The 12,562-nt window shown below is 46.2% G+C and overlaps 1 protein-coding gene across 1 annotated transcript in view; it reads left to right on the forward strand.

Moving 5' to 3' along the window:
• Positions 1 to 12,562, forward strand: part of iqch (IQ motif containing H) — a gene marked incomplete at both ends in the record, with an annotated part of 29,361 nt that overhangs the window by 9,965 nt on the left and 6,834 nt on the right. Inside the window, 6 exons of the mRNA XM_084452556.1 lie at positions 529 to 612; positions 1,539 to 1,714; positions 3,281 to 3,553; positions 4,219 to 4,407; positions 8,590 to 8,710; positions 8,997 to 9,283. Coding sequence (XP_084308682.1) covers positions 529 to 612; positions 1,539 to 1,714; positions 3,281 to 3,553; positions 4,219 to 4,407; positions 8,590 to 8,710; positions 8,997 to 9,283 — 1,130 coding nt within the window. The remainder of the gene's footprint in view (positions 1 to 528; positions 613 to 1,538; positions 1,715 to 3,280; positions 3,554 to 4,218; positions 4,408 to 8,589; positions 8,711 to 8,996; positions 9,284 to 12,562) is intronic.

The raw sequence follows: 12,562 nt of genomic DNA on the forward strand, positions 1-12,562 counted from the left end.
ATGAACATGGTATTATCTAATATATAAAATGTATTAACTGACTGAGCTTCATAATAATTACTTACCAAATTACTAATACAAAATAACCTTTGTAAAGATTAGCAAATGAGGAATAGTTGCAACTTTAGAATAACATCCCAATAAGGTCTATAAACTATTGGCATGGTCTTAACAAATACATTTACTAACATGTAATAATGATTTGTTACTCACTTCTAAACATTTATTTATTTGTGTTACATACAGTAGCTCCCCTGATGGAAGGCCAGGTGGGGCCAGCTGTACAGTATATGTGGATCAACTATTAACAAATACTTAACAAGTCGTTTACCAATAGCTTGTTCATGATCTATTAACTATTTATAAGATGTAGTTCTAAATCATTAAGCTACTATTAACAAACTTGTAACAAGTCATTAATAACTCATTAACTTACAGTGTGTGAATGATCTATTAACTTTTCATAAGGGATAGCTATTTTAAAGTGTTACCAAACATCTTTGAACCCCCGTTCTGTTCTTTGGGCAGGCTATTCCCAGCCCCAGCGCCACAGCCTGAAGGGCTTTGACATCCTGCAGAACATCCAGATTGGCCGGCTGTGTGATGTGAGGGGTAGGAACCGGAGACACATGCTACAGTATATACACACCTGACCACAACACACCTCGCTTCCTATCTGAACACCTGACCACAACACACCACACTTCCTATCTGAACACCTGACCACAACACACCTCACTTCCTATCTGAACACCTGACCACAACACACCTCGCTTTCTATCTGAACACCTGACCACAACACACCTCACTTTCTATCTGAACACCTGACCACAACACACCTCGCTTCCTATCTGAACACCTGACCACAACACACCTCACTTCCTATCTGAACACCTGACCACAACACACCTCGCTTCCTATCTGAACACCTGACCACAACACACCTCGCTTCCTATCTGAACACCTGACCACAACACACCTCGCTTCCTATCTGAACACCTGACCACAACACACCTCACTTTCTATCTGAACACCTGACCACAACACACCTCACTTTCTATCTGAACACCTGACCACAACACACCTCGCTTCCTATCTGAACACCTGAACACAACACACCTCACTTTCTATCTGAACACCTGACCACAACACACCTCACTTCCTATCTGAACACCTGACCACAACACACCTCACTTCCTATCTGAACACCTGACCACAACACACCTCGCTTCCTATCTGAACAACTGACCACAACACACCTCACTTCCTATCTGAACACCTGACCACAACACACCTCACTTCCTATCTGAACACCTGACCACAACACACCTCGCTTCCTATCTGAACACCTGACCACAACACACCTCACTTTGTATCTGAACACCTGACCACAACACACCTCACTTTCTATCTGAACACCTGACAACAACACACCTCACTCTTATCTTGCACACCTTACACCGCCCTGTGTTACAATAAGCACAGATCTGGGACCAGCCTGGGAGCTGGTGTGTGAGCCTCTGCTGCTGTGTGTGCAGACGAGAACGTGGAGGTCATCTACGTGTGTCCGGTGCCTCTGGGGGACGATGTGCTCCAGTACTACACCAGGCTGATGGAGCTGCAGGGAGCAGCAGGGCCGGGGACTGGGTCCTCTCAGGCCTCCTGTGTCCAACGCTTCTCCATCCTCACGCCTGAGGCTCTGGAGTACTTCCCAGTAAGGACTGGCCGGGCTACAGACACGCAGCTAGTATGAGAGTCAGGGGAATTTTGTGCGGGTTATCTGTTATAGTTCCTAACAAAGCCTTTTGTTCCTAACATAGCCTGCTGTTTACTAACATAGCCTGCTGTTGACTAACATAACCTGCTGTTTACTAACTTAGTCTGCTGTTTACTAACATAGCCTGCTGCTCCTAACATAGCCTGCTGCTCCTAACATAGCCTACTGTTTAATAACTTAGTCTGCTGTTTGCTAACATAGCCTGCTGTTCTCAACATAGCCTGCTGCTCCTAACATAGCCTGCTGCTACTAACATAGCCTGCTGTTCCTAACATATTCTGCTCTTCTTAACATAGTCTGCTGCTCCTAACATAGCCTCCTGTTTAATAACATAGCCTGCTATTTACTAACATACAGTAGCCTGCTGTTTACTTGGAGTTGGCAGTTTGTCTGCACTCCTCAAGGGGGCGCTAGAGGAGACGTAGCCTGTTCTCAAGATTCAAGAGATTCAAGATTCCTTTATTTATCACATGCTATGGTGTAGTCACAGTGAAATGCTGCTGCCAACTCCAAGATTATGCTCAAGAGAGATGAATTCCAATATTCAATTTACAAATTACAAATTTACAAGTAACAAATAAGGGTAAGATAAGATAGATAAGGATATCTACAAATAAATAAATAAATGAATAGCCCGGGAGGGGGGGGAGAGAAGCTCTTCCTGAGTCTCTCCGTGCTCGCCCTGTGCGCGTGGTATCTTCTCCCTGAGTGTAGCTGAGCGTAGCTTACTAACACAGATCATTTGACTAATCTGTGTTATCATTTTTATGACCTTTTAATGTGTTTTTTTAATGAGTCATATCAGATAGGGAGATGTAAACATCTTATACTGAAGTGATGAATACTTAAGTTATAATTATTGAAACATATTTCATGGTCAAGAGTAGCTGTCCACTGAATAATTAATCCACTCTAAAATTGTAGAGAATTATCAATTGCTATCGGTGTAGTTTGATGCTGTATCTGTATGTGTTCACTACCTAGTCTTCTTCAGCAGAGCCCTGATTTAACAAGTTGAAGTAGACCCACTTATTTACTACCTGGTGTGTTTTCTGCACTGCGTTCCCTCGCCAGATGAAAGCCTGGCATCTTCATTTCTCCCTATTGATTTCCCCGCTGCTCCGCTGTTAAACTATAGCAGACGTGTTGCTGAGATGAATCACCGTTACCCGTGGCTGCCAGCGCTTTCTCCCAGTGACAGAAGGGATAATTCCATGTGGATCAAATAAATACAGATGTGAAGTAATTAGTTGTATTCCCAAGGAGCCCATTGCTAGCAACATGTTTAAGATGTGAGGGATAGGCGAGGCCTCCCACCGGCAGCTTTTATCAATTGAACCTGCTGGAGTACAGGAGAGGTCGCGACCCCGCCGGCTATTACAATAGTAGATCTGTTGTGTGTACACAGTGATAAATCAGGACACGGGGCACACGCATTACTAGTCCTCTCCTAGAGATCTCTCTCTCTCTCTCTCTCTCTCTCTCTCTCTTCCATTGTTTTAGACCCATAACATGTGCCTGTCCACGCTGCTGGCTCACAGCCCACGCACCCTGCGCCGCATCCAGAGCCTGATCCGGGGCAAACGGGCCTACGTGGTGGGGGGCGTGGCCCACGTGGATGACCTGGCGGTGGCCGACCGGCTGGGGGTGCCGGTCCTGGGCCCGGAGCCGGCAGTGGCCCAGTTCTATGGCACCAAGTCCGGCGGCCGGAGGATCTTCAGCAGTGCTGGGGTCAGCGTTGCCCCCGGGCGCTGGGACATCTACTCCCTGCAGCAGGTCCGGACAGCCTCCCAGGGGAGGACATCAACATGCAGCACGCAAACATGTCCGGGGTGCTGGGAGTACAACCCTTAGATACACTTTTCAAATAAAAAAAATTGTATAGCCTACTCCCGCACTCACTTTTCTCTGCTTTGGCTGTGGCTCAGTTATAGAGCGGGTCGTCGATTGTAGGGTCGGCGGTTCGAATCCCGCCTCCTCCGGTCCACATGTCGAAGTGTCCTTGGGCAAGACACTGAACCCCAAATTGCTCCCAATGAGCAGGCTAGCACTTGCATGGCAGCTGCTGCCATTGGTGTGTAAATGGGTAAATGAGAGGCCATTGTAAAGCGCTTTGGATAAAAGCACTATATAAGTGCAGTCCATTTACCATTTATTTCTGTCAGTGTTTCGGCTAGACCTTCATCAGGATGGTGGTTCTTGATGTCTTGATGTACGTAACCACGGTCCTGATGAAGGTCTAACTGAAATGTTGACAAATAAAACAGAGAACAGTGTGTGCGGGAGTATGCAATGTTTTTACCCCCTGCCCCCCCCCTCCTGCATAACGCCCCAGTCCTCCCAACAGTATGGAACAGTGCAGTTCTGTGTGTACTGTCACATAGTCTACCTCTCTCGCCGGTGAGCGTTCTCCGTGAACGTGTCATTTCCTGTGTCCTCAGCTCCATGACACTCTAGCCCAGCTGATGACTGACAACATGGACGTGTGGCGCTGGCTGTTCAAGATGGACGCCGAGATGGGAGGCCGCGGCACGGCCTTCTGTGACGTGACCCACCTGAGGTGCCACGCCTGGGCCCGGCGGGAGTACGGGCGCCACGGGCCTGAGCGCTGGCGGACGGCCTGGGCCCAGGTAGGGAGGAGGCGGCCAAACACCACTCCTCACTCACTCACTCTGCTGTATACGCTTTTACAGATGAGAGAGAGAGAGAGAGGGACCCAGAATCGTACACTCATCATCTACTTTGGTGTAAAAGTGTCACGGAAATGAGAGGTCAGGATTACAACGGGTTTAATCTAAAGGCTACAGGACGGCGTAGGTCACCGTAAGGTCAAAGGGCCCTCTCAGGGTCAGTTCTGGGAATAGAACACAAACGAATACACCCGCAGGATCAGCTCTGGGAGTAGAACACACAGACTAATAGTCCCAGCTGTGGTCCCTGTGGTACAGTATTTTCAGCATCTTCCCTAGAGCCACACAACATCCGATCAATGGCTGGAATAGCTTGAAATTTGTTTAGCCAGTATCCATTATTTAAAGCACAACCATTAGTTGACTTCAATATGGTGAAGAGGACAGGAAACTGCCTGGTTGAATGAGTTCACTCACTCACGATGGCAGTGGCAGCTTAACGCGTACTGTACCTCAATGCACATGGCCTGGAGAGTGCTCCAGTCCCGCACACACAAATGCACTGTACGTTCACTTTCACAGTTAAAGTCATGATCGTATTGTCATTTACAAAAGTACATTTACAAAGAAAAAGAATCTTGAATTTAATATAATGATCCATGGCTCGTGGGGTTGGCTTTGAGTTCACAAATATGTGAATAATAGATGTGTTTTGATGGGCTAAAACATTAGCCTCTTGTGCGTCCATAGAATTAACATTTAGAGGTTGAACTATTTGTAATTAGGGCCCCTGCAGGGGAAATCTGAAAAATTATGTGTATGTATATCACTTTTACTTTTTTTGAAACCTGTCCAAAACAAACAAATATATGCTTAACGGTTAGCAATGCATTAATTTAGTGCGCTTGTAATGAGTACACACAGCTCCTGGGCCTCTGGCGCTGATTTCTCATATGCTTACAAAGTAGTCTTTGATTTTCTGTCATGCGTTAATTACTGCGTTTTGCCGTTTAACAGGAGGCTTTGTGTGAACTAATTACAGGCTTATCACTATGGGCTTCCAGCACACATTGCTGTTACCTTTAGTTTCATTCCGAGGCGCGGCCGCTGTCTAGAGGTTCTGGAGACCCGGCTCCCTGCCTCCGTGCTGCTACTGTAGCTCTGTCGCTGATTCACGGCACGGATATGCGTCGTCGACCGGGGCGGCTACCGTCATGACGTCATCAGCGCTGTCAATTACGGCAGAGAGAGTGTCCGAGCCGCGGCCAGGGGCCGTGATGGAGGCTGGGATACTGGCGGCGGAGCAGCAGAGTAAATGGGGTTTGTTTCACCAGCTGGGGTCCCGGGGAGAGAAAGTAGGGCCCCCCGTCCCAGACCCACAGCCTCGGGGCTCGGGGGCCATATGGAGACAGCACTCTGCCTGGGCTGTATTCTACACCTTGCTCTTTTAATCAACGGCAAGGCCCCCCTCACAGGACGGCCATCACAGAGGGCCTTTCACTGTAGCCCCTATTCACTCCGTGTGAGTTATGCTCCGTGTGCGTCTGCGGGCTGGCCGCTCGCCAGCTAATGGCTGTGAAGTATAAACATGTTTGGCCTGGGCGTCGCTCGTTAGATTTAGGCAAACTCAAACACATGAATATTTCATGCCTCTTCTCGCCATCTTATCTTCATGGTGGGAAATGCAGATAATCAAACAGAGCAGGCAATGGAGATATAGCTCTCATTACTGTTCCAGGGAATGCTGTAATTGCACTAGTAATGGCCCCAATAGTCCCAGTGAATCGAATATATCTAAGTATTTGTAAACTATGAGTAGTTTGGTACATTTAATGCAGTGTTTGCAGATAAAGACATTTGCTCTGTTCATTAAAATTAATTCCATTTATATCATTTTTTGATGAAACCCTCAGACTAAGAAATGAACTTGTTCAAGGTACTTTGATCATAATTAGTGAGAAAACCCACCTCGACGTGCAACAATTTAACCATATTTCCCGTTGGGATATTAAATCTTACCATGGGCAGTTGTTAGGGCTGTCTTACACCCCACAGATGATCAGTGTAACCTCAAACGTCGAGGGGGGGGAAGTGGCCCCTGTGTTCATGGTTTAATTACTGACTGTTCTCCTGGGTGCAGCGTGAAGAGAAGCCTGGCTAAATTCACAGAGAAGAAGAATACCAAAACCCCATGTGGCCTGGGAGAATAATACCCAGCCTCAGCCAGCTCCGGGCTGTGCTAGGAGAGGTCTGGGGGGGCGGAGGGGCTGAATCAGGTGGTGCTCTAGGCATTGTGGGGGCCGTGCCCTGCAGCTCAGAGTTCCAGCCTGCAGTGGCCCCCCAGGTCGCCTACACCATTTACACAGAGAGGTTAAAGACGCGTAGATCTGGACCCATTCGACGCCTGAATGGAACCACGCGCGCACACACACACACACACACTCACACACACTTACAGACACAAACACACAGCCTGAAGGGATCATTAGGTACGAGGGAAAATGATACGTAATAGCATCAACAGATGGAGTGAATATTCCTTTTCTCTTCTGTTGTGACCAAACAGATAGAGAGCGACAACTTATTTAGGTTATTCAAAAGGCCATGTCACGTGATAATCCACCACAACCAAAACTCAAGAAGGGTCCGTATTTGTGATCATTTCTACAACACATTAAAGACTCCTACTGGAGGATGTTCACATCTACATGGCTACACACTGAGAGTAGTTTGATCTCTCTGTCCCCATATGCCTGTGTTCCACTTATGATGCAGTAAGGGCTTTTTCCCCACTAGAGCAAACTACTGTTTTATGAATGAAATGTGTCAGCAGTCAGATATTCCTAGGTTGTTGCAGTGCATAATGGAGAGATGAAAATGGCAACCAAGGCAGCATCTGTTTTATTTATGGCCAGATTGCTTAGTTTTATGTGGACATCAACCAAGACTGGAATCCTCTCATATAGCGCCGCTCGCAGTTTAAGTCCAAATAAAATATGGTAAAGTACCTCTCTTTGTTTTTTTTCCCCCGTCCCGCTGTCGCTGTCCCTGTGAAGAGCATCGGCAAAGTCTCAGGGTGAGGGCGCTCTTCCGTAGTGAACGGCGACCGTCGCCTTACTCTTCTTGCCGCACCATTGTGTGCTTTATGGCTTGTGGAGGGGGAATCACCGCGCGGCGCTTGACCTCACAGCTCTCACAGTACTGGAATATGATGATGGCCGTTACATGACCGGAATACCGACAGCTCACTCTCCTCCAGCGAAGCCATGCCTATACAAATATGAAGAGCTGATAGAATAACACTTTGGCAAATTGTGAAACACAAAAACATCAGGCCTCGTTCTGTTTCAGGAGTTTATCCATCTTTTCCTTTGCACAGTAAATAGTCAGATGTTTTCTCAATGCTTTTATGTGACCTGAAGTGTGTTTTCTGTTCTGTTTCTTTTCATTGCCACAGTAACCATTAATGTGCAATTGGACCTAAGCAATTAAAACACCACTACACAAATTAATTGTTCTTACTAGTATGTTGCCCTGTTTACAAGAGCATGGAAATGATTATCAACATGGTATTTTATTGCAAATTTCCTCTGAGTTAATTGCAATTACAATGTGCCAGATAAGCTGTCACCATCTTAGTGCCTGTAAAAAAAACCTTCATTAATACTGTAGCAAAGTCAGGTGGGAGAGTGTACAGTTCATTAATTGGCAAACCGTTTTAGGGACACCTGCTCAAAGTAGAACTTGACAATTAATAACAGAAGTAAGTGGCAAAGCCATCATGGAATTTCCTGGTTACAGAAACAAGGGCTCTATCGATCGGAGTTGGGCCCTGATTGATCCCCTGATAGATGGGGTCAGCTTGGATATTCATCAGCGGACCAGTGAGTGGATGCGGTTGGGGGGCAGATGCCGTCTCCGTGCTTGTGAGTTAAAGCCATTAGACTGCTGAGGCCATCTGATAACAGGCTGTCACTCGGGCGCAGCCCCGCCCTCCTGGTCCGTACATCCACAGTGGCACAGTTCACTCGCTGCAATTAAATACACATTCTGTCAAATGGGATCGGTCAGCACACTTTGACGATATTGCTGATGGTTAGATGACTGGTGTTGTCGGTGTCAGACTGTGTAGGAGCCGGTTCTGATGGTCAGATGACTGGTATTGTTTGTGTCTGACTGTAGGAGCCGGTTCTGATCAAGTTCCTGGAGGAGGTGCCAGACTGGCTGGCCCGATATGCTCGGCCCGTCAGAACCTCCTGCTACCCAACCTGGGCTGGCTTCCTAGAGGCCTTCCTCAGACAAGGTCAGACACACGCACACACACACACACAAACACACATGCACACACACACATACACACACACATGCACACACACACCAGCCATTTCTAACTCTGTAATTCATTCACATATCATTCCAAAAATACCTTTTGAATCTCTTAAATGCGCCTCGAATCAGTAGATTGATTTCATTCTATTTTGGCATGTTGGTCCTCTCAAACAGCTGCGCTTGCCAGCATTTTGTCTCAACATCGCATGTTGTCTTTTTACTAACTCATCATCCCTACTGTACTAACCCCCTTCCCCCAGGCGGGGTGGTGGAGGCCTACCCCCCCTCCGACAGCGTGACCTGCCTGACGGTGGACCTGCTGCTGGAGCCTGGGGGGGGGGTGACCATGTTGTCCTGCGGAGACCAGCTGCACGGCCGCAGCAAGCTGGAGACGGTGGGCTCCTCCGTCCCCCAGGCCTCCGTGCCCCCGGACGCCCTGCGCTCCGTCTGCGGCCGCGTGGGCCAGGCCTGCCTGCAGTGCCACATCGTGGGCCACGTCTCCCTGGACCTGGCCACCTTCCTGGACCCCCACACCCTGGAGCAGAGGGTGAGCAGAGCAGAGAGATCAGCTGGGCTGCTAGTCTCTCTCTCTCTGTTTCTCTCTTTCTCTCTGTCTCTTTCTCTCTGTTTCTCTTTCTTTCTCTCTCTTTCTCTCCTCACTCTCCATTCAATTCAATATGCTTTGTTGGCATGAATGTCAGGTGAACAATATTGCGAAAGCGTTAAAGATAATACCATTCAATAATGACATGAGAAAACAAAGTAAATATAGGCTACAGTTAATTAAGTATTGTAAACTAGCAGATAGATCTATCTATCTCTCTCTCTCTCTCTCTCTGTATCTGTATAACGGATGTAACAATAAATAAATCATCAATAATCTTGAGTCTTGAATGGCAGCCTTGTCAGTAGAGGCTGTATTTAGAGGCTGTATAATATAGACCGTAGAGGCTGTATAATAGAGGCAGTAAAGGCTGTATAGTAGAGACATTAGAGGCTTTATAATACATGCAGTAGAGGCTGTATAGAGACAGTAGCGGCCGTATAATAGAGGCAGTAGAGGCTGGATAGAGACAGTGGAGGCTGTATAATAGAGGCAGTACAGGCTGTATAATAGAGGCAGCAGAGGCTGTATAATAGAGGCAGTAGAGGCTGTATAATAGAGGCAGTAGAGCCTGTATGATAGAGACGGTCGGGGGTTGTACAATAGAGGCAGTAGAGGCTGTTTAATAGTCAGTAGAGGCTATATAATAGAGACAGTAGAGGCTGTATGAGGTAGGGGTGTGTCGGGAGCCCACTATTTGTATTTGACAGCTAATTATTCAGATTCGTATTCGGAAGGGGGGGGGGTTAAACCGGAAGTCGGTTCAAAACGGTTTAAACTGAGGGGAAATGTCATTTCTTTAGCCTAATATTAATTGGCATTGCAATTGCTGTGCTTTCAATGCATCAGAATTGCTGTTCATATATATTATTATCATTAATTATGAAGTATAATTCCTCATCATCATCATCCTGTATGTTTTTATTTTAACAAACTATGAAGTGTCAGAACCCCACCACCACCCTTAACTGGGGGATATTCTACATTTAGTTAGAAACTGAAAAACATTAGATCAAACACTAAATCAAAATATAAGTCCTCATAGCAACTTTGCTAGAACAGCTATAGTAGCTCTATTTCTTCTGTGTCATAATATCTAATATATTATCTGCAACCATGTGACACAGGCAGCGTGGTGTAGCCTACTAGTAATGGTTTTCACAAACCCAGCAATAAACATGTATTACTATAAATATAATTGAAATGAATTATACAATTAAATGTAGCCTAGGCTAATAAGCTGAGGAAAATGATAGGCCTAATTGTAGGCCTATAGCCTACTCAAGTTTCAACAGTGCTTAAACCATGGGTAAGTAGGGTATTGTAGTGAAATTATTCTTATTATTCTTTATTATTATTATTTATTTATTTATTAATCTGTTTAAATAGTTTATTATTGTTATATCAGAGACGTGGACTTTGATCATAGCCTACTAGGCCTACTAGACTACTCTGTTGTGCTGATAAATGAACGGCATGGATCAAACATTTGATCAGTTGTGTTTCAGTTGTTAAAATATACTTTAAGAATTATTTCATATTTCAAAATAGCCGGATATTATATAGGCTAGTGAGAGGCTGAGCATGCGTAGTTGAAATAGCTAGCTTTAGCTAGATATACTACACTGAGCTAACAAGCTATAGCTACCGGTCCTCTGCTCAAACAAACGCTACAGTTCACATAGGCTATTGCAGCAGGTAGGCTACGACAAGAAAACAAAATCCAATTACTGTCTCAATAAACCAGTTAACTAGGCACAGAAGCCTTCGGTGCTGCTTACGTTCGTTGCCTGCATGCCTAGTGCCGATCAGCGCGCTCCAAACTTTCTCTCCCTCTCCATGTTGTCTAGACAGACAGCAGGTGCGAGACTGTCCTCTCTCTCTCTCTCTCTCTCTCTCTCTCTCTCTCTCTCTCTCTCTCTCTCTCTCTCTCTCTCTCTCTCTCTCTCTCTCTCTCTCTCTCTGTCTCTCTCTCTCTCTCTCTCTCTCTCTCTCTCTCTCTCTCTCTCTGTCTCTCTGTCTCTCTCTCTCCCTCGTCGTGTCATGTCAACAAGCAGACAGAACGTGCGCGTATCGCTCGCTCATACAGTATTGACTGTTCTCCCCCCTCCCGAATATTTTTACAATATTCGTACGAATTTACTATTCGGGAAAAAGCTACTATTTGTGCTCATCCGAATACCGTATTCGTATTCGGGCACACCCGTAGTATGAGGCAGTAGAGGCTGTATAATAGAGGCAGTAGAGGCTGTATAATAGAGGCAGTAGAGCCTGTATAGTAGAGGCAGTAGATGCTGTATAATAGAGGCAGTAAAGGCTGTTTAATAGAGATAGTAGATGCTGTAGAGGCAGTAGAGCCTGTATAGTAGAGGCAGGCTGTATTATAGAGGCAGTAAAGACTGTTTAATAGAGGTAGTAGAGGCTGTATAATAGAGACAGTAGAGGCTGTATAATAGAGACAGTAGAGGCTGTATATGGCGGTAGAGGCTGTATAATAGAGGCTGTATAATAGAGGCAGTAGAGACTATAATAGAGGCACTAGAGGCTGTATGATAGAGACAGCATAGGCTGTATAATAGAGACAGTAGAGGCTGTATAATAGAGGCAGTAGAGGCTTACAATGGAGGCAGTAGAGGCTGTATAATACAGGTGGTAGAGGCTGTATAATAGAGGCAGTAGAGGCTGTGCAGTAGAGGCTGTATAACAGAGATATTAGAGGCTATATAATAGAGGCAGTAGAGGCTGTATAATAGAGGCAGTAGAGGCTGTATAATAGAGACAGTAGAGGTTGTACAGTATAATCAAGGCGGTAGAGACAGTACAGAATAATAGAGGCAGTAGAGGCTGTATAATGGAGAGAATAGCCACCTAGTAGGGAGAAAGCTTGTGGTGAATCAGCTGGCGAAGCTCTCAGTTGAACCAGGCTGGTCAGGGAGATGGATTTACGCTGCGGCCGGGGCAGGGATGCGCCTGAGCAAACAGACGCCTCCCCTACAGCTCCCCGGGGAGCCGCAACAAGGGACGGGCACACGCTGGACAGAGGGCCAAACGTTTCACAAGGTCATCTAATAAACTGCCAGGTCTTATTGAGTCAATAAACCGATTCTCCTGTTAAAGGCTCGCCCTGTAACCTCACAGCAGCCCTGACATTCAGCGCTCTGCGTCTTCCAGACAGTAGGTCATTCTCAGATGATTCCACAGCATCTTGGGCTCTGTCACTTT

Source organism: Borostomias antarcticus, assembly GCF_949987555.1.
Source record: "Borostomias antarcticus genome assembly, chromosome: 18".
Classification (NCBI taxonomy): Eukaryota; Metazoa; Chordata; class Actinopteri; order Stomiiformes; family Stomiidae; genus Borostomias; species Borostomias antarcticus.